Source organism: Cryptomeria japonica, chromosome 10 (genome assembly GCF_030272615.1).
Source record: "Cryptomeria japonica chromosome 10, Sugi_1.0, whole genome shotgun sequence".
Classification (NCBI taxonomy): Eukaryota; Viridiplantae; Streptophyta; class Pinopsida; order Cupressales; family Cupressaceae; genus Cryptomeria; species Cryptomeria japonica.
Window position 1 is genome coordinate 346,347,922 of NC_081414.1, and position 22,006 is coordinate 346,369,927.

General features: G+C 33.2%; 1 protein-coding gene across 2 annotated transcripts in view; it reads right to left on the minus strand.

Moving 5' to 3' along the window:
- The window catches only part of LOC131050894 (uncharacterized protein At3g49055), a 29,949-nt gene extending 16,461 nt beyond the window's left edge, over positions 1–13,488 (minus strand). The window contains exons 1-5 of one of the 2 annotated variants that reach the window (XM_057985197.2): positions 13,055–13,488; positions 11,007–12,831; positions 10,749–10,825; positions 10,391–10,502; positions 8,329–8,445 (exon numbers count right to left, since the gene is read on the minus strand). In XM_057985197.2, the coding sequence (XP_057841180.1) occupies positions 8,329–8,445; positions 10,391–10,502; positions 10,749–10,825; positions 11,007–12,458 (1,758 nt within the window). In that variant the 5' untranslated portion in view covers positions 12,459–12,831; positions 13,055–13,488. The remainder of the gene's footprint in view (positions 1–8,328; positions 8,446–10,390; positions 10,503–10,748; positions 10,826–11,006; positions 12,832–13,054) is intronic. The other variant, XM_057985198.2, reaches the window with a different exon arrangement.
- Between the last annotated feature and the right edge of the window lie 8,518 nt (positions 13,489–22,006).

The following is a 22,006-nucleotide window of genomic DNA, read 5'->3' on the forward strand; positions in this document are numbered from 1 at the left end:
TTCCACCTCCTTAAACAGGAGAGAGGATTAGTTTTGTTTTGACCAGCCAAAGATTGAGTTATAGAATTTCAAAGTTTTCAAGAAGCTTTCCAACACCTAAGTGTATAATTGAATCATAGATTTTAGAATCTACAAAATATATGATTATCTAAAAACTAGGTAGGCAATAAAATATTAAATGGCAAATAATTGCAACTACAAATGATCAAAGATCAAAATAGTATTACAAAGTTAGAATCCAATGAGGGAAATGCAAATGCTCTAAAAAACAGAATAGCATTATGAGAGCTCAAAAAGCATGAATGCATGAATTGAAAATGAAAGCTAGGAGAGTGAGTATTATAGACTTTGTGAGAGAGAAAAGATGGCAAATATAACCAATAGGGAGAGTAAGCCAAAACTATCCAAAAATAGGAAAGTGTAACTCCCACGTATGATGTTGACACCTCACTCCACTCACACAAATGTCCACTTTATTAACCTAAGAAAACTTAATTTGAAGTGTAGAAAAAACCTAGGTAATAGGAAAGAAAAAAACTCACTAATACCCCCCTCTTAAGCATAACTTGGAAAAGATGGGTCTTGGCAAATGAAGCCTGATGAGGTGCTCATGTATATAGAGATGCCCCCAAAAAGAATAAGTGCCCAAAGAAAAAGAATATTGTCCCTCTCAATAGAGACAAAAATGATCCCCCTTAGAGTAGAGAGAGGAAGAAGAATAGAGAAACCCTCCCCTCAAAAATGAAGCATCTCACACCCCCGACAAATCTCGTGTATGAAGATAACTACCTTATGTGAAGAGATTGATGACAATATCAGCAACCTACTTGGAAGCCAAGTAATAGTGGAGATCAGCGACATGTCCGTGGATAAGCTCCCAAACGTAGTGCATGTGAACCTCTATGTGCTTGGTTTGTTGATGATACAATAGGTTCCATGAAATCTATATGCCGCTTTGATTGTCACAAAATATGATTGAAGGTTGTCTATACTAGATATCAAACTCAATGAGAATATGCTAAAACCAAATGGCCTCAATAGCAGCAATAACAACCCCACAATACTTGACCTTAGTAGCAGATAGTGCAATAGAAAATTGCTTCTTGCTTGAACAACAAAATAGGACTTGAAGGACTTGAACTAAGAGAGTTATACCCTGAAATGGACTTGCAATCCTCAAAATTGCTTGCCAAATTTGAATCAATGTAGCCCACCAAGCCTATAATGGATTTCCAATCCTCATAAATTGTTTGCCTAGTTTGAATCAATGTAGCCCACCGAGCCAATATGAATGCAAGTCGCATAGTGAATCCCAAAACTATGAGTAATCTTGCTCCATGTATATCTCCTCCTTAAGATCTCTATTAAGAAATGCATTCTTCACATCCGTCTATTAAAGCTCCTAGCAATGTGGGATAGTGATAGCATGTGCAATTCAAATGATGTTCATCTTTGCAACAGGTGCAAAGGTTTGAATGTAATTTAAATTAACACTAGAACCTAGGAAAAACCCTTTGCAACCAATCTTGCCTTATATTTATCCACTTACCCATCTATTATGAATTTTTTCCAATTGTTCTACTTGCACCGAACAATTTTCCTCCCCATAGAAAGGGGGATAAGGTTTCCAATGTGTTTCCTAATCAAGGTACTATAATCCTCCTACATAGCAACATCCCATTGAGGAATGTGATATGCTTCTCAATAAGACTATGGATCAAAGGCAATTTCAATGGACACATGTAGGAGCCCCTGAAATTATGAATGTTAATGCTTGATTTCGAATGAAAACCCAACCCAATCACCTATAGTTTATAGTGTCTATCAAGCACAAAGTGGACTTGAAGTTCGAGAATCGAAAAGAAAATCATTGTTGTGAGGTATTCACACATTGCCCCATTGCAAATGGGGACCCCCACTTTTTCGCTTTCTGGGTTGGTCGTCTTAGCTTAGTTGGTAGTCGTGTCTTTGCTATTAGACTTTGCATTAGAGAGGTATAGGTGCCTAAGATGGCTAGGAGTCAGGTGGATAGTCTTGCATAAGTGTGCAGTAAGTTTGCAAGGTCTAGATATCAAGAGTTCAAACATGAGTAAAGAAGGTTTGACAATTTGAAGGTCACTTCAAGTGCTCCTCTTAAAGAAAAGAACTTCACTTCATGAACATTCCTTGTGTAGTGAATTTCTTACACTTCTCCCACAAAGCGAAGACTCAATCTAAGATCTCATGTTGAGCAAGTTATCAGGTATTGAAGTTGAGAGCGTAAGTGAATTGAGCCTAGAATAGAAATTTCGCTCTTGACCCTTCCAAAGGGTCCAGAGCGAAATTCTTGAAACCACTCATTTTCCCTTTGCTAAAGTCAAGACCAAGATGGAGATGAAAGGAGAGTAGTCTGTGTTTGCCTCCCAAAGAAAATTAGAATTGAAAAAAGCAAGGGTCAAGATCAAATCATGATTTTCGCTCCTGACCCTTCCAAAGGGTCCAAAGCGAAAATCCTTGTAGCTCTTATTTCCTTCTTTGTTTTGGCTAGGTGTTGGCGTGATGTAGGATAAATTGGCATGTTCTTGCCTTGGGAGGGAGTTGGACACTTTGAAAGATGAAGATTTTAGCCAAAAGGTGAATTTCGGTCCTGACCCTTCCAAAGGGTCTAGAGCGAAATTCATCATAAACCTTTTTTTGCTCCCTTGTTTTGGCTTGAAACCTTACTCCTTTGATGGAAAACGATCTATATTTGCCTCCAGGAGAAAATTGAAGTTTAAAAAATGAACAATCAAGCCCAAATGGTGAATTTCGCTCCTGACCCTTCCAAAGGGTCCAGAGCGAAAATCCTCCTAAGGCTCATCTCCTCCCTAGTTTGACCAAATTTTGAGTTGCAAGGCATCTTGAAGGGAAGTGTGGACATGTTTGGACTTTGGAAATGTTTGAAAGCCTTGAAAAAAATGAAGGATTCTAGCCAAGAAGGTGAATTTCGCTCTTGACCCTTCCAAAGGGTCCAGAGCGAAATTCCTTACAAGCATACCTTTTGACCTTTCTCAGGCTTAAAACCTTGTTCCTAGGGCAAAGGGAGATGAGATTTTACCTTGCAATGAAGTTTCAAGTTGAAAGAATGATGATTTTAGCTCAAAACAAGATTTTCGTTCCTGACCCTTCCAAAGGGTCCAGAGCGAAATTCTTGGAAACTCATATTTTCTTCTTGGAGATGGTCAAATTCTTGAGTTTTATGACATGGTTAGGTGGACTTTGATGTGTTCTTGCCTTTGAATATTGGATTGAGGTAATGGAGTAGCCAAAACAAGCTCAAAATAGGAAATTCGCCCCTGACCCTTCCAAAGGGTCAAGGGCGAAAATTCTTCAATCACCTTTTTCTCCTTGCAAAATTAAGTCAAACTGGAGTTGGATGAGAGAAGAGAAGTGTTTCCTTGCCTTGTGAAGTGATTTGAAGTTGAAATGATGGAGAAATGAGCTACAAGCAAAAAATTCGCTCTTGACCCTTCCAAAGGGTCCAGAGTGAAAAACCCTAAAACCATCTTATCCTCCAAATTTTGTGCTAAGTCAGGCCTAGACTAGGGTGAGAAAAGCTATTTGGAATGCCTTGGAAAGATGTTTGACCTTCAAAAGTGTGAATTTTGAGCTAAAAGGTGAATTTCGTTCCTAACCCTTCCAAAAGGTCCAGAGCAAAATTCTTCATCTGCCTATTTCCTCCTTGTGTCAAGTCAAGACTAGGAGTCCTAAGGCATAGTTGAGGTTGAGAATATGTTACTTTGCCCTGCAAGATGAATTGAAGTGAAGGAGATGAGGAATTGAGACCTAAAGCTTGGATTTCGCTCCTGACCCTTCCAAAGGGTCTAGAGCGAAATTCCCAGTATCACCTAAATTGCTCACAATGACGATCAAGAGATGGATTCCAAAGCCTTGGTGGAGAAAAGACTAGTGTATGCTTGCCTTGGAAGGTATTTTGGAATAAAGACATGATGGAATTTGTCCAAAAGTGCAAAATTCGCTCCTGACCCTTCCAGAGGGTCCAAGGCGAAATTCTTAATTTTGATGTCTTCTTGTTGATGATTTAAGGTATAAAATGCTATGTTGAAATGAATTTATTATGTGTCCTTAATCATCTTTTTGTTTGTCTTGCAGTTAAAAGGCGACCTCCTCCAGTCTAGCATCAACAAGGACGACCTTCTCCAGCCCAGCATCATCAAGGACGGCCTTCTCCGGTCCAGCATCATCAGGGAAGACCTCTTCTAGTCCAGCATTCGAAGGAAAGGCACACCATCCATCCTGCACATCGAAGACAAAGGAAGTTAAAGCAAGGGTTCGTTGAAGAAGCAAACAGTTTCAGAAGAGTTAATTAAAGCTAGCTTCTCGACAACATCAAATTGAATATCTACCAAGTTAGTTACAAGTGTCAGACAAGGTGGCATCCCAGTCATCACTCCTCTAGTCAGATTGGTCCACCTCAACGTGTCCAAATTCAATGTACCTGACTCATGGGAGATGGCACAAACTTTGATGTACCTACCCCGGTTCTCCATTGGTCGAATATTCCAAAGAAGACATGTGTCCAAATAATGCAATTATTTCATTGGCCAGAATTGAGTTTGTTGTAACAAACCCTAATTAGGGTTTTCATTGTAAAATCTCAGCCATTGATCTCAAATTGATCTGAGACATTGAATTGTATTGAGGGCACTATATAAGCCCTGGCTCCTCATTTGTAAAGGCTAAGAGGGAGTCAGTAGTTAGAAGGTGAATAGTCAGTTGATAGAATAGCAATTAAAGTAGAATAGAAAGAGAAGGCAAAGATTGTTGCCAAGATGTTGTTGTAAGAGACTTGTAAACTTCATTGAAGAAATGGTGAAATCTATGGGTCGATTCAACAATTTGCATGGTCTCTATACTTCTCAAATTTGATTTCATGTTATTAGATGAGTGGAAGAAATGTGTTTGATTGATGGTGAAATTCGTATATCCATACTACTAGCAGTTTGTTGATTGCAGACTTGCCTCGTGTAGTCAACTGGAATCATTCAGCTTAAGCTTAACTTCAATTGTCACTTCTTCATTGACATGCATCAGCCTGATGGTGTCTATGCCTATAGCGATGGTCTGAACATCATAAAGCTTTCCTCCAAAGATCGCACTAACCTTGTGGAGATGGTCCCGGGATGTCAAAACAAGACTTAGTTAGAATTTCATCAAAGGTCATTCATTGCTCCTACATTCTTAGTGTCAGAATTAGATCCTTTCCTCGCCCTCATCCTTTTCCATTTTTTTTTCAAAATCTAGACTAGTGAAATCCTGTGTTCCAGTAATATTCAAAGCGAATCAGACGTTCAGTCATCAAGTGTAAGTCCCCTTGAGACTCCAACAAAATCACATCATACCGCAAAGAGCTTATCCATGAGTAAAGAACCTACATAATAGAACCTTGAAGTTTCTCCGATTGATCCTTTTTGCAATATCTTCAGCATTCGGAAACTTTATTCAAGAGAGGATAAGATACCTCTAGGTATTTTATTCTGTGTTTGGTCGTGTACAAAATACACATCAACAATACTATGCCACCCGATAGCAACTCAATAATCTTATTTCATTTGCTGGGAACACATCCGATATAGATCGGGATAGATGGTTAACCTGATAACTATCGTTTATCACCAATGTTCCATGCCATAATATGATTATCAATATTGATATAAATGAGGAATGATTATCAAATAAAATAGCTTGAAGTTTTCTTAATAGTATAATCGATAGGATAAATGATTGAATGAGAGACTTCATTTATCTCTCATTCAATCATTTATCTTACCGTAGCTACCATGCATTAACAGGGCGAACATCTACAACCGTGGTATCTTGCAATCTGTTTTGGAGTTGCTCGAGCAAACAGTGCTCAGTACTCTTTTGCAAAAGGGTTTGCTGATTTTTCCTCAAAATCATGTTTTTGGGCTTCAGTAATTTGCGTGTACCAGATCTCTAATTCGCATGTGAGGACTACATCAGGTTGGATGGCTTTTTGCACTCTTGGTCATTAACATTTTGCAGATCCTAGGAGGGTTTCCGTAGCAGCAGAGTGTTCTTTGCATTTATGATCAAAAGACCTACAGTGTCTTCTGTAGGGTATTGAGTACGATGACCATTAGGGAGGGTATTAAAATAATATTAATATCTATTCTATAATGGTCAACTTCTATTCTTAGTGGTTATCTTAGTTGTCGACTTATTTAGCTATTTAGATTTTTAGTCGACTTATTTAGTTTGTTTAGTCTTTTAAGTGTAACTATTGCTTCTTTTATAAGAACGCATAGTTTTCTTTTTAGTTTTAAGCTTTTTTAAGCTTTAGATTAACGGTTCGTTCTTTTTAGAACACCGTCTTGTAAATTTGTAATTCCTTTATATACGGTTGTATATTCATAATTCAATATCATCAGATTATTGTTTCAATTATTTTTCAAAAAAGAGCCATGTTGTTTGCTTGAAATGCATGGGCATATTTTACAGCAGGAAATTTTAACATCCAAATCCAAGAGGTTACTTTAAAAAAGAATAAAATCAAAAAGAGTAAAAGGGTTTAAGATGTTCGTGTATATAATCTTTATAAATAGATGGAAGTGCAAAAGTGCAGAAGTCATTATTAGTAGCTTCTGCCACTAAAGTAAAGTGTTTATTTGCATTTACGTAAACAAATTTTAAACAACAAACTAGATCATAAATTAATTCTCTATAGTTATCAGATTCTGCAAAAAGAGGTCTTGAAGATTATCCATCCATTGTCAAGCTGTTCAATATCATCTATCACTTGTTAGTTAAGAAGGACTGTTCCATAAATGAATTGTGGGAGCAAATATCAAGTAATTATCTTGAAAAGTCCCATATATGCGATTTCATAAACTATGGAATAGGGTTATGGCTCTACGAACCTTATGAATTCCAAAGGTTTTAAAATCTGATCTTGTTTAAGAGTTGTTGAAGCAGCTACTTTCTCTCTTGAATCCATATATTGTGTTTTACCAACTTTTTAATTATTTCAGTTTTTTAATATTTATGAAGTTTATATAAATTTTGTATTATGGTTCTTCCCTGTACCCTCGTGACCTATTTTCTGAAAAATGACATCCCCATCTCCCATTTCAAGTTGACTATAAAAAGAACTGTCTATAAAACTTGTAATGATATCTGATAACAAACTATAGAATTTTCAAGTAGAAAATTTCCAGCACCCAAAATTGATTATGTTTTATGGTGATCAATATGTCACTTGATTTACAGTTATTGCATTCATAGAGTTCAATTCTGACACCAGCAGAATATATGATTGATTTATGCATCACAGGGCCTAGATAGATGATACACAGGAATATCAGTTTTAGATAAAATTTGAATTGCAATAAAAAAACTTTTGAAACACTATCAAGGGACTGAACACACGCCTAGGAAAGTAGATTGATGATATCCTATAGAATTTCAACAACATTTTTAGGGCTTATTTCATATGGCTGAATTGATTACAAATTTACAAAAGAAGATTGGACACTTATATTTGAAAGTAATGTCAGGAGGTTAATTACACAAACAAGCCATAATTTACAGGCCTTGTGTTGTTCTTCAATAGAAAACATAAGCTAATGAACAGATCTTAGACTTAGTTCATGGGCAGTATGATTAGTTAATTATTAAACTTTTTTAGTATGGTTATGAAGCCTGAAGAGGATATATTTCCTATGGTATGGCCTACTTGAGCTACTACCCTGTCTCTATCTTAGGATTAAGAATAAAATGATGGATATCATTTTTTTACATTGTAATTGATCTAAAATTCTCCAGGCTTGTGGGCAAGAGTGGCAAAATTTTGATACATCATGGATGCCTATAACACGTTATCGAAACTTCTTGATAGGGTAGTAAATGAATCATTATAATCCATAAGAACTCATGAGTAGATTGTATGTGGGATAAGTTGTTGCATGCAGTATACTTCAGGACTAGGTATGAGATAAAATTGCTGATATGATATCATTTTATAATTTGGAGGAAAAATTTCTCTAGAAACCTTCATGGTATGGGTAGTGCTGGATGAAAATGAGATGACATGGACTCACTCATCTTACACTCTTGTAGATTTCAAGGTATGTTGAGTCCAATTTGAGAATTTGAGAAGGGTTAATAATCGAAGATAAGATGAAAAACTCATAAAGAAAACTGTGTTAATTGCATTTACTGCAACAAAATGAAGACAAAAACAATCTTGTGCCATTACGATGTGCAGGACAGAAATTATGTAATTAGCATATGGAGGAGAGCCCAAGAAATGTAAGAAAGCAATCATACCTCTTCTTGGAACTCCTCCATAACAGCTTTTCCAGCTGCTGCTTCTTGTTCAGCAGCATTCCTCCATCTGGCTATTTCTTCCTCTGCTGCTGCAATATCCATCATAAGACCTTCAACCTAAAAAGACAAAAAACTGGCCAATCAATTATAAATTCTGGTAGCATGATTCCATCTTTGAAATTCATGCATGAGAAATGTAATATTTGACCCAAACAATATATCAAAATTTAAACCAGCAGAGAAAGATTTTGTGAACAAATTCCAAAAAACCCAAATAACTCCAAGGTAACATCGCCCACAAAAGTTAAGAAGCCCCACCCACCAACCCCAAGAGTGTTTTTTAAGATTAATTTTGATGGGACCTCCAAAGGCAACCCAGTGTTGGCTGAGGCCATTGCAATGCTGCAAGATGATTGTAGAAACTTTGTGATGGGAGATTCCTTTTTCCTTGGTTCTAGGACCAATAATGATGAAAAATTGGAAGCTGTGATTTTTGGACTTCCACAGGCAAAATTGATGGGTTGCAGGAAGCAAATCATTTAAAAGAACAAGACAGCATTATCTGCAGGTCCAAAATATTGTGATAGGACTTGAAATATAAGTGTTATTGGGAAGGGAATGAAGCTGGGAACTTGTTAGCAAATGCAGGGATAAACCAAATGCCCTTCAACAATGATGAGTACCCAAGTTGTTGATTGGCCAGGTTTGGACTTTGGAGTTTAATATGTGGGAAAAAAAAACCAGGGTGATGTGGCAGTATTGGTGGGCACAGTATCAGCCTTACAGTGCCCAATACCTCAGCTTGTTTTGGTATGATTGTCATTAATTGATCACTTGGCGGCATCCATAATGGCAGGTGCCATGTTAGAGCTGGATTTATTAGGATGACTTCATTTGATTCTTTTACAGTTCTTGAAATGTTATTGTCTGCTAGCTTCTTGTAGTCACAGTATTGTGAGGTGCCTAGTGGAGGTTGTGGCAGTTTTATTTTTCTTGCTCATATGTTTTCTTGTGGACTATGGCATGTAAATGGCTGTTATGTGGCAATAAGAATCCTTTGCATCATGGTAGGATCTTTGACCTCTGACTCAAAAGATCTTTCGGTGTCAAGATTCTGTTCTGCAAAATTTGGTCAGAATTTTTTTGAGAAGACTGAATTGAAGATAATAAGAATGTGATGTTGTGGGCATCAATTGTGGAGGATTTTTGCACTATGTTGGAATGGTGATTCCATTTGAAGAGATTTAGAAATGGGTTAAGCTCCTTTTGCTCCTCCCATATAATGTGAAGCTAGAAGATGAGGGCCTCAATGCTACTGAGGGTGGGTGTCATGTGAATGCTTCCTCACTACCCTCCCTACAAATTTGAGTAGATTCATGCTTTGAAAGAGGAGCTTCAAGCTGTGAATGGGGATATTGAAGAGCTCATTTCCTTTGAAAGGACCATCTGGTATTTAGGTATCTTCTGGTCTCTCGTCATCATAGCACTCTAGAGGTTATAAACACATATACAATGCCATCCTTGGTAGGTGGTAAGCTGAAAAGGGTAGAGATTATTCAGTGTCAAGTTCAAAGTGTTGTGCTCCCTAGGGGGGTGGTAGGAAAGTGGTGCTGAGGCAAGGGGTGGTAGCAGGTGATGGATGGTGAGGAAAGATAAAAAGTGAATTGACAAACATTTGTCCTACATGTGGTAATTCTGGTTGGGTTGTTTCTTTCCTTTCCTAAATGTTCCTGGTCACAGAGGCACTGGTTTTTGGATCTGTTTTTGCTTTGGCCATTTTGTGATTCTTGCCTTCTGTCCAGTTCTTTTGTCCCTTTGAGTAGCCATCTCCCCTGTGTGGGTTTGGTATGCGCTCTCTCAGTTTTTAGTGTTAAATCTGTTGTGTTTCCTGCCAACTCTCCTGTGTGGGTCTGGGTTCAGCTTTTCTGGTCTGGTTTTGCTATTAGTTTGTATGGTTTATCATTTGCTTGGGCTGGGACCCCTATACTTATAGAAACCCCTTTAATATTATCTTAAAAAATATGGCCTTCAAAAAATTAATTTAAAAATAACTTTAAGTTACATTTTCAGATGCCGCCCTCTCCTTTTCCTCAAGTTCTTTTATGCGCAATACTTTGGCAGCCAAATCTTTAGTTTGCGTCTCGGAAACCACTCTTAGATGATTTAGTTCTGCCCTGAAAATGAGAAGATAGAAATAAAATGGAAGTTTTAGCAAAGGCATGTACAAAAACAATAGATTCAATATTAAGGAAGCCACGATGAATGCACTGCTTTGTTAACCTTAACAAACTCATAATAAATGAGGTTTGCTAATCAGAGGCATTCTAAATGAGGTTTGCTGATCAAATGTAGTCTACTTTTATGAAACATCTAATACCGTGGCTTACACTTCTATACAAATCTTGGTTAAAAAAACAGACCTTGAAGATCCCAGTGAGTGTCGCAATTCTGCAATTTCGAGCTGTGATGTTCTAATTATATGTTCCAATGCAGAGGCCTATAAGAAATATATAAAAAGAACTTTGTGTCAAAGTACATTGATTATAAAAGCAATCAACCTATCAAATTTTAATTATATTTTCCTGTTGCAGAGTCTGCAAGAATTAATAAAACATCTACAAAGTACAATCTATAATACAGGATTATGGTACATTCCAAAAAAAATAGAGAATCCATACCAGGCCGAAAAACTCATCTTGCCCTTTCTCTGTTCCATTATTCCCAACATGGGCACCACCACTGAAATCCAATCCAAGATCCCTTTCTGCAACCTGTAAAATTGTACCCTTTCTTTGCTCTGATCCTGTTTGGTATTCACCATCACCTTCTGTTTCAGCTATCTGTCTCTCCCTCAGAGCACTTCTAAGCAAAGTACTAATATCCCTTTTCTCTGCTTCTAAATTGACAATATTGTCCTCCAAATCTTTCATTTCTTTACTTTGTTTTTCCAGATGTGCCATTAATTTTTTCTCCACCATTGTGGTTAGCTCTGAGATAAAAATTGCTCCTGCTGATGAAGCCACCAGATCCTTGTCAATATCCAGATCTTGTGAGACAAACAATGGTTCAGAAAACTCAAATTGGTCAGATGCTGAAGCATCAATCATCTGAACCATATTCTTTAGACATTCCTGAGCTTTAGATATGCAAACCAACTGATCAGAGATGATAGGTTTCTGCTTTTCTATTTTCAGTTCTAGATTCTTCAACTTATCTTCTGTTTCATCTGTAAATCTCTTCAAAGTTTTATACTCTTTCCTTTCCTGATCAAGCTTTTCCGATATGTCAGATTCCAATTCTGAAATACGACCATCTTTGTTGAGGACAAGCTTTTGCAAATTCTCCGACTCCATACACTTGCTCCCAAGCTCTTCTTTAAGGCCTGTAATCGTAGCCTCCAGCTGGGACACTTCGATAGCAATTGCAATGTTCCTCTGCTCCATCTGCTCCCGCACATCATTTCTTCCCTTTGTAATTATTTCATGCTGTCTGACAAGCTCTTCCACAATTTCATCTGCCCTTTTCATTGCTCCATATGCAATAGCAACTAGACCTGTATGCTTTGAAGTTCTTGGAAGCCCTCCATTGAAGCTCTTAATTGAGCCAACCTTGCTAGTGATTTTTTCAGCTCCATTTATAAGCAATTGAGCCGTTGCCTCAATTTCAGACCTCGAGGATTCCCGTGCTTTCGTTGCTTCATCCTTCAATCTGAGAATCTCGTCCTTCTGTCTTGCAAGATCATTCCGCTGTTTTAAAGCCTCATCTCTTTGCTTACATGCCTCTTCTTTCAATCTCAAAGCCTCTTCTAATTGCTTGGCAATGCTTTCTTTCTCTCTAAGAGCTTCTTCCTTTTGCCGGAGAGCATCATCTCTCTGTCTTGAAAATTCATCCCTTTTCTTAATAGCCTCGTGTGCAAGCCCTTTCATTTTGCCAAATGTACTCTCCAAGTTTGACTTTGCATTTTCAGCAGCCTTTCTCGCTTCCCTTTCAGACTCAAGCTCCAAAAGAGCTTTTTTAAGGCTCTCTGCAGTGTCATCCGAAGAATTCGGCTGTAATACAACTGGTGCAGCCTCTAAGTCCCCGTCCTCAAAATCACTAAGTGCTGCATCCTCTTCTCCGGTGCCTTCCATGGTATGTACTAATTGAACTACCTATCCATAAACCTCTTCAATACACAATCACTTTGACAAAATTGACTAAAATCTCCTCAAAATAGTACTTTTCTCCAAAGCACCACAAGGATCTTTCAAATTTCAAACCCTAGCATTATGAAACACCAGTACAGGCTATTGAACGCATTAATTTGTTCGCAAGGATGGCTGCTGGGAGCACATTTTTTACACGATTATTCCTATTTTACCAAAAATTTAGGGAATCACTGCAAAATTTATCCGGCAATCATTTATTCCACAGCTGATTCCTCCTATAGCCACTAACTAGCATGTGGAGTCTAACTGAAACAAATTTTATCGTCTGCCCAATCAATTCATGGACCTATCTGATCTGTATCAAAAAAAAAAATCTTTCATTTCACCTAAAAATTTCTCCTTTTTCCTCCAAACTTGAGCTTCAATGTCTAATTTATCTAGCGTGCTAAATTACATTTAACCTTTTACAATTTAAAAATGATTTCTTCTCAATTTTAGGTTTCGATTTCATATTCTATTTTCACTGTAAAGTCTTCACACAAAACAATTGAAATATAAAAAAATAACACAGAACATACCAAATTACCAGTAGAACATATAAAAGGGTGCACCGAATCTCCGCCGATTTAAACAAAAAGCCTATCGTTGGAAACGGCAGCAGCTGATAAACTTGACACAGCGGGCGATCGAACGAATTCGTCAACATATGAATTTAGAATTTTATTTTAGCTCTCAAGCGGGTCTTCTTACAAATTGCGCAGAAAACTTTGTTTTTCAGCTTCTAGACAAATGCCCTGTTTTCCACGCCAATTTGGCTGAAGTGAGGAATTTATTAATATCAAGTGGAGGTTAAAGAGAATGTATATACACGATATAAGATGTAATATCGTTTTATATACGCTGACCTTGATACCTAACAGTCATGCCGTCGCCGTTTGAAGGGTAGGCTTTATGAATTAGCTTTCACCTGGAATCTAGATTTTAAGCTCGAATATATTTGCCCGAGCTCTTGGAATTCTTTTTTGGCTGAATAAGTTCTTTGAGAAAGATTTATAATAGTGGAGAGAATTTTAAAATTGGAACTGTAAAACATTTAATTAACATCATCTTAATAATTAGTTGATTTTGAAATATGTGTTCAAAGAAGATGCAATTTGATATCCTTAGAGCTTTTACATCTATCATTTTAGGGTTTTCAATTTTGTGCATTCACTTTTTTATCCTTTTTTTCTTCATTGCTATAAGTGGGATTCATTATTATTGTATTTATGTATATCTTTTATGCTAACCAAAAAATCTTGTTTACGCACATCTCATCTAACAAGTAGACATCCTCTTCCAAGACAACATTTTCTTATTCACAAGTGATTTTGTCCTTGCAAATTCCTTTCATGCTTGAGATCTCTTTATCACCACCTACAACCACATGCAAATTCACCATGAATATATGTTGCCACCAAAGAAGGATCACCCAACCCCATCTAGCTATCATCTATCTTCTTCCCATATAGACTCTCCACTTTCTTTTGCCTTCGTTTAGAAAACAAATAATGACTTCTTCGTATAAAATCCACATCTAAGGAGCCTTTCTTGGGAGTCCATTTTTCAAATTCATAATGTAAGGGGTGGCTCTATTAAAAGATGGACAATCACTACTTTTATGGCCAATTTTATTGCATTCAAAACATCTTCATAGTCTTCATATAGTAACAATGACCCCAAGAAAGATTGAATGTTGAGAATCCAAAGGAGGGCTGCATTAAATCCACATAAATATTGGCTCTAACAAAATTGTTAGAGGAATTTTAATCTCAACCCAATCTTTTAAACTAACTCACCAATTTTTTTCAAAAAGATTTTGAATCATTTTTCAGATCAACATACCATTAGAGGATTGTATAAATGAATTTAGACAAGGATTCATGAGAAAGAAATAATGCTTAAGATAAAAAAGTGTTCTCATAGACTTTAGAATAATCTATTGTTTACCATATACCCTTATTCCAAACAAATTCATCTTCAACAAAATTGAAAACTACAAGAAAGAAACCTTTTGCTACAAAAGAGATATTAATTGGGGTAATATTATGCCATTCTTTAGCCATCCATATTGATAAATTTTTACCATCCATATGTTAGATTTAGTTGTGAAGCCACCCAAGATCAAAATGACTAAAAGAAAGCAAGACAAGCATCCAAAGATCAACAAAATTCAACACTTCCTTAGCACTAAACTAGCACTCAAATCACATGTGAACTTGTGAGCTTAGCATAGGGAGAGGTGAGGGTTGTTTATATAACAAAATATAGGCATATAACTCCAAGAGGGGTAATAACTCCCAACTATCCAAATTAAGAGGGAGTTTTACCTACTTGGTAAATTCCAAATACATGGTTATGCCAACTTAGGTAAGGACAAGAAAATGGTTATGGGAGGTGGCAAATAAATCTAAAAGAGGGTGTACCATTCAACTACCCAAAGGTGGGTGTGAGCACGACACATGCAATTTAAGGATTATGCCATGTGTCCTCATCCTAACCATTATAATATAACCTAAGCAAGCTTAATTAATGTGTAGGAAAAATAAATATTCTTTAACATAAGAAAAATGAAAACCTACACCAACACCATAGACTCACCCACTAAGAAATGTTACTCTTATTGTGTAGAGATCTCCACGACATTATCATTTGAAAGGTTGACATCTAATGGGATGAAGGAATATCTCCCCAAAAAAAGGTAGAAACCATATGAAAGACAAACTATATACTAACAAAACTTTTAACCTTTATAATGGAAATAAATAAATACAAACATGAAATATATTAGAAGTAGGGTGAAGGTTCACAACTATACCATGCTATTAGCCAACAAAATGGTTTCAAATGAAGTAATTCTACCAAAAACTACTTGGAAAGTTTCAAATAAAACTCTTTTGAGCTTGAAACTAGTATAATTTAATGTTAAAATTCAAATCAAGTTGAATTTATATGCAATATTTTAATTGAACTTTTCGAGCAAAAAAGTTCTAACTGAAACACTTTCACTTAAAACTACCTATGTGGTAGCCCAATCCTCTTTGGGACAAATTCAATAAAAATTTAACTACAGCACCAAATTTCTTCAACCAATGGTACTTTCATGAAAATTTGAAGATACCTTTTTGAGCTCAAATCTAGATTTTTTTTTAATACTCAATAGATTAATTTTTATTATTTTTGAAGTTCATTGCAAGTAGATTGTTCTAAAATAATTTAAGATTGATGAGAAATCTTGAAAAAATATGTTAAACTATATTTTTTTAAAATATGCAATGCACTAGACAAAATTTAATGTCCCATCAAAACAATGACATTTTGAATAATTTTGACTTTGAAATTCAGTTTTTTCTCCATGCACTAAATATTCGTGTAGGAAAAATAAAAGATTTTTTTTAAATGCACTATAAAATTTTTAATATTCCATCAACCTTACTTTGTTAAAAAATCAATAACTAAAAGAATTATTTTAGATTTATAAAAAAATATATTCAAATAATTTTAAAAAATAAAATAATAATATATTTAACTACGTCAAGAATTTTATGTTTCATTTTATATCATTTTAAAATTTCAAATATAAATGTCACTTTTAAACAATTCAAGTTGAAAAACTACATTTGTTAGCAATTTACTTTGTAAAAGCGTAACACAATTCTTAATGATTACTCTCATTATTGCCATGTTTGAATGTAATTAACACAATCTTCTTGGTCTTTCTCAAAAGACAAGCTGATAGTCTCTTTAAAGCATTTTTCCTTTGTACTACCAAATATGCACCCTATTATCCTAATGATAAGGATCTTACCTTCTTACTTGAACATTGAACAACACCAAATGAAGGATTGTTTATCCAAGCATTCATATGCCTTTGATTCCTCTTCATTGGAATCTATATTAAAGCATCTACCCATGCTCGAAGCTCCATCACCACCACATAACTTACCTTGCAAACATCTAACCCCAGTCTTTGTTTTTCACTTCATAAAAAAATGATAATTATCTTATATTATGTTATTATGTATTTCTCACTTAAAAATTAAGTTCCTATGATTTTTAAAAAATAATAGAAACACAAAGTTCATTTGTCATACAACATGTTTGTAAATTAGTTTATTTGGTTAGGCCAAATTAGTTTTTGTTACTGTATATGGTGAAAGTGGATAACAATGATAATGAAAGACTAAATGAATTCAACCACAAAACCCTAGCCTAACAACAACAAAGATCCACCATAACATATGAAGATTACTTAAGACAATGCAAATCAAATGAAATCACAAAGATTATACCATCACATGTCCAATAGCATTTGGATCTCCATTCTTTCTATCTCCATTGATCTTGCTTGATATATTTTCTCTGAGATTTTATGTGTGCACAAGAGCTCAACAAAGAACGGAAATGTGGTTGCAAGTAGGCTTGATCACATATGAAAGTTTAAATGCTAGAGTAGTCGGGATTTGATAATGAAGGAAACATCTCCTTATATAGAAGACACTATAAGAAATGGAGGGATAAGATTGAGAGGTGTAAAAGATAAATGGTCGGCTATGATTAGAGGGTAGGTAGAAAAAAAATAATAATAATGAAAGGGTAGGTAGTGTAGGAATTAAGAGATGAATGACATGTGTCATGGGTGGAAAAGGCTAATGAATTAATTAAATAAATAAATATTCATTTAATTAATAGAAGAAGTGGAATAATTAAATAAATAAAAGTATTTATTTAATTTAGGAAAGGGGTCATTTAAATAAATAAATAAATTTATTTAAATGAAAAACAAGGCTAGTTAAGGATAAATGAATTAATTAAACAAATAAAAAATTATTTAATTAATAGAAGCATTAGGCTAAAATAATTAAATAAATAAATATATTTATTTAATTAGACAGGACAATTTTAGGTGTCTACAGTTACAATATATTTAAATTTAATTTGAACTTTCGATTAATCCATGCATTAGTAGTATGATTGAACTATAATTTTAGAATAGTAAAATATTATTTTTTATTCAAAAGACTTAATATATAAACTCTTGCTAAAAAGAAATTCAAGTGGTGGACATACATTACAAAATATTTTAGGCAAATATTAAATATGATCTAATTTTACTTATTTTCAAATAAAGGGTTACAACTCTTGTTAGCAAGAAATTCTTGAGAAAGTGAACATACATTACAAAATATTTTGGGCAAATACTAAATATGATAAGTTTACTTATTTTCATATAAAGGGTTACATAAGTCAATGTACAAGATAATATTTCAGTCTAAATTGAATTGAAATCATCTTGCACTTGAAAATTATGTAGCATATATATAAAAATGAAATTATTTCTTAAATATTCTTTGTATTTTGTTTGTAGAGTGTTAGCAATAATTATTTGAGAGGGAGGTGAATCCTTATAAGGTCATGCCATAAGTAGACAATGAATACCATTTATGAACAACAATTCATTATCATCCTCTTAATGTAAGAAATAATAGACAATGGTATTGCTAAATTATTTTTTAAAATTTTATATTTATAATTATTAAAAAATTAAATAAATAAAAATTTCATTCAACATATGTCCATTTCATCTTAAGAAATTGTGAAATCCATTTTGAGATGGCTCTTGCAATCTCTATTACCACATACACTTATACCTTGTAATAAAAAAAGTTTGTCACAAATTTGTTTTTGTTTTTTTGACAATCACTAAGTATGTAGTAGAAAAAGGTGAGTATTTAGTGGATTGATAGTATTCAATTTATAACAAAGTAAAAGGTTAAATGTTTATTTTTTATTATAAAAAAAATGAAATAATTGAAAAACTATTAATAATTGCATAATTTTCTAAAGTTTAAATAATTCTTATAAATATTAAATTAACATAATGATTTCATACAAATGTCTTAAAATTTCAAAATGATAAGCCATTAGAGAAATATAGGTATTGAAATCATACAAATAAAAACAAATTTTAAATTTTTATTTTATTTTTTCCAAATTATATTATTATGAGAGAGAGGCATAGGCACCCACCCAACTATTATTATTATTTATTAAATATATATATATATATATATTTAAATCTGGATTTAAAATAAAAAATCTAAATTAAAAAAACAACTTTCTATTATTATTATTATTTATTAAATATAAAAAAACAATTATATTTTTAAAACCTAGAACTTCTAATTTAAAAAATTATGTTTTTAAATCTAGATTTAAAAGAAACTTCTATTTTTATTATTTATTTATTTTATTTTTTCCATGCAAATCATTTCATATTGTAACACAACACTCTTTATATTTTTAAATTTAGATTTTAAAGAAACTTCTAATTTAAAAAATTATGTTTTTAAATTGAGATTTTAAAAAAATTCCATTTTTTTCATGCAAATCATTTTATATTCTAAAATAAGACTAAATTCTAATAAATATTAACCATATGAAATTAAACATTATAATTGTTTTTTAAATGTCAAAAACAATTATATTTTTAAATTTAGATTTAAAAAAATAAAAAAATAAATTATGTTTTTAAATCTAGATTTAAAATAAACTTCGATTTTTATTTAATCTATACTAAAAATAAATATTTTTTAGATTTGAGATTTGATATTTTACATCATTTACATAAATTTTATTTATAAAATATAAATATACAAGTTAAAACTTACAATTCAAAACTATTTTTAGAATAAACAAAAAAGATTGCAAAACCTACAAAATGCTTTTTTTTAAAACCAACAATAATTAATAATCTTAAAATGAACTAACAAGCCACATGACACTTATCCTTATAATAAATTTGGAAGGTTGAGAAAAAAATATCCATAAAGCTATATATCTGCTTTTCGTGTGGATTGAAAGCAATTAGAAAGAGTAAGAAGCACTCAACCTTTATTGTTATATTTTATTTTTAATAGATAGTAAAGAAATTCGAACGATTTGCTAAATGACTTAGTTTTATTAAGAGATACAAATAGCCCATAGAATTTTAAAAAATATTATCATATCTAACATAAATTTACATCCTATTTTACGATGTTAAAACGAGATAAATTTTGCAGTCTCAGACGGTGTACCTGATTAATCTGGCTAATTTAACTTACCAAATTATTTAATAATCTATTTACTTTAATGATGTTAAGACAATCATATTAGATGGTCTGTATATACTGGAAAAGCTGCAGAAGCTTCTCTTAATTTCAAGAAAGCTACAAACGGAAGACTCTGGCATTTGAAAGGAAGCATTTTTAAAATCGTGAAATTTCTTTGGAATTTGAAAGAAGAATTATTAAAATCGTGAAATTCTCATAGTCCTCATTGATTGTTAACTGATATTTTCACGATTTGACTGGCTGCATTTGTATTATCAGAGAAGAATTAACCTGTAAAAACCATTCAACAGCGTGTCCCCTAGAGAAAGACAAAGGATCAATAGCTCAGACAAACAGAAAATTTGGAAACAAAAAATGGAGATTCCTCCTCCACGATCCTCATTATTGATCAACATTCGAGTACTCACTGGACAAAGCCTCCATTTTTCTATTGAATTTAGGTTTCCTTTATACAATCAATATAGCCTGCATGCTTTGAACCGAAGCTAATAAAACCCTAGCTAAATACAATAGTTTTGTCTGGTACAAAATGACCTGAACGAACAATACTAATTGCTGCTAATCAAATTCAATTTCTTGTCCAAACTGTCAAGACTCCTTTGTGTCTAAACGCTGAAAAGACTTCATGCTATATTTGTTGCAGTTGTGAAGAAGACGAAGAGGAAGAATACAGAGCAGGAATACCCTAAGCCTTCATCACCATTAATAGATTTACGATACAATGGTAATTGGAAGGGGATATATAACACTGGAGCCCTAGACTTAGAGAGAATTCTTTTAGAAAAGAAAGAACATCCTGCAAACAAACTTAAAAAATGTGAAATTGCTCACCCAAACTTCGTCTGTCAGTGTTTGAAGTTGCGATTGCAGGTAGTGAGTAAAAAACTGCAGGGCAAATTTTAATCTTTGGAAGAAATAGTCTCCAAAAAGTTCGAAATGGCATCCATCTTTACCTTCAAAATCCCTCAATGCACTGTAAATTCTCTCATGTTGAAGACCTCTGTAATTTATCATTCTTATATCACGCCGCTGCTTCTTCCGCACACAAAGACAAAGTATGTCGGCCTAGTTTTGATTAATTCGATAAATACAAAGTATACGAGTTATACGTGTCCAGCTGTGGTGGCAGGGTTATATTGCCCTTCGTTTCTCCAATAGGTCAATTAATACAAACGCCAAATGTATAGTGATGCAAATTAAATGATATTTCATTTTTAGTTTATGGAAGGAGGACATTCATTTAATTTTAACTTTAATTAGTCCCGCCTATCTATAGGGAGAGACTAATGTTTTCACCTCTTTCAATTAGTTTTGCTTTGGAAACTGTGCTAAATATTTATCTTATAGGTTATTCTATAGTTTGCTCTGATTTATTTATTAATATCAATTTCTCTCTCTATTTTTACATTTTTCTATTGGCTGGTATACTTTTTACTGGGGTTTTTTTGTTTTTCTTTTAATTAAAAAGAGATGACCAATCAAATGTGACAGGGCAAAAAATTAGATGAATTCCTAATCTCTTATAGAAAATTTTAACCGTACACCATAAATTGTTTTTTATGATTTCATGTAGTATGTAAAATTATTTTCCATGTGATTGTTTACGAACATGTGCTTAAGGCTGAAGTAAAAGAGATATTCATTACTATATTGAAGGATAACTGAATTTTAATAATAGTCAAATATTTAACCATATTGAAAATAAATTTCCCAAAAGAAAATACTGCCCTATTAAAAAAATTTCCCTTAAAAATACATTTCAATCATTTATAAAGTAAAAATTCCTTTACCATTAGACTTCAATTTTATTTTATATTTTTACAAATTATTAAATTTAAGTAAATTATATATTATGTTAAAAATAAAAAAACATTTTTATATTAATTATAATTTTTTAACTTTTATTAAAATAATTTTAAAATTGTAGAATTTTTTTTAAAAAAATTTATATTAATTCTTCTTATAATTTTGTGAGAAATTCAGAGTAGTTAAAAACATTTAATGAATCGATATGGAAAGTTCATAATTTCTTAAAGTCTTTATTTCATTCATCACATTTATTTGAAAGATGGTTCTTAATGTTTTTTACTATTATTTTCAAAAAAGTATATAATTATTTCAAATTGCCATCCAAAGCGAGAATATTACATAGTAGATGTAGTGATTAGAAACAAATACCCTTTGAATAGAATTAGTACCACTAATACAAATGTCAAACAAATCATTACTTCTATTTCTCACAAATTACTATATGATATTTCTTTATAACACAAAATTTATTTATCATTAATAAAAAATTGAACTTTATTAACAAATTTAACATACACAACAACATTTTTATATAGTTTTTAACAAATATAAGATATTGACAAATCC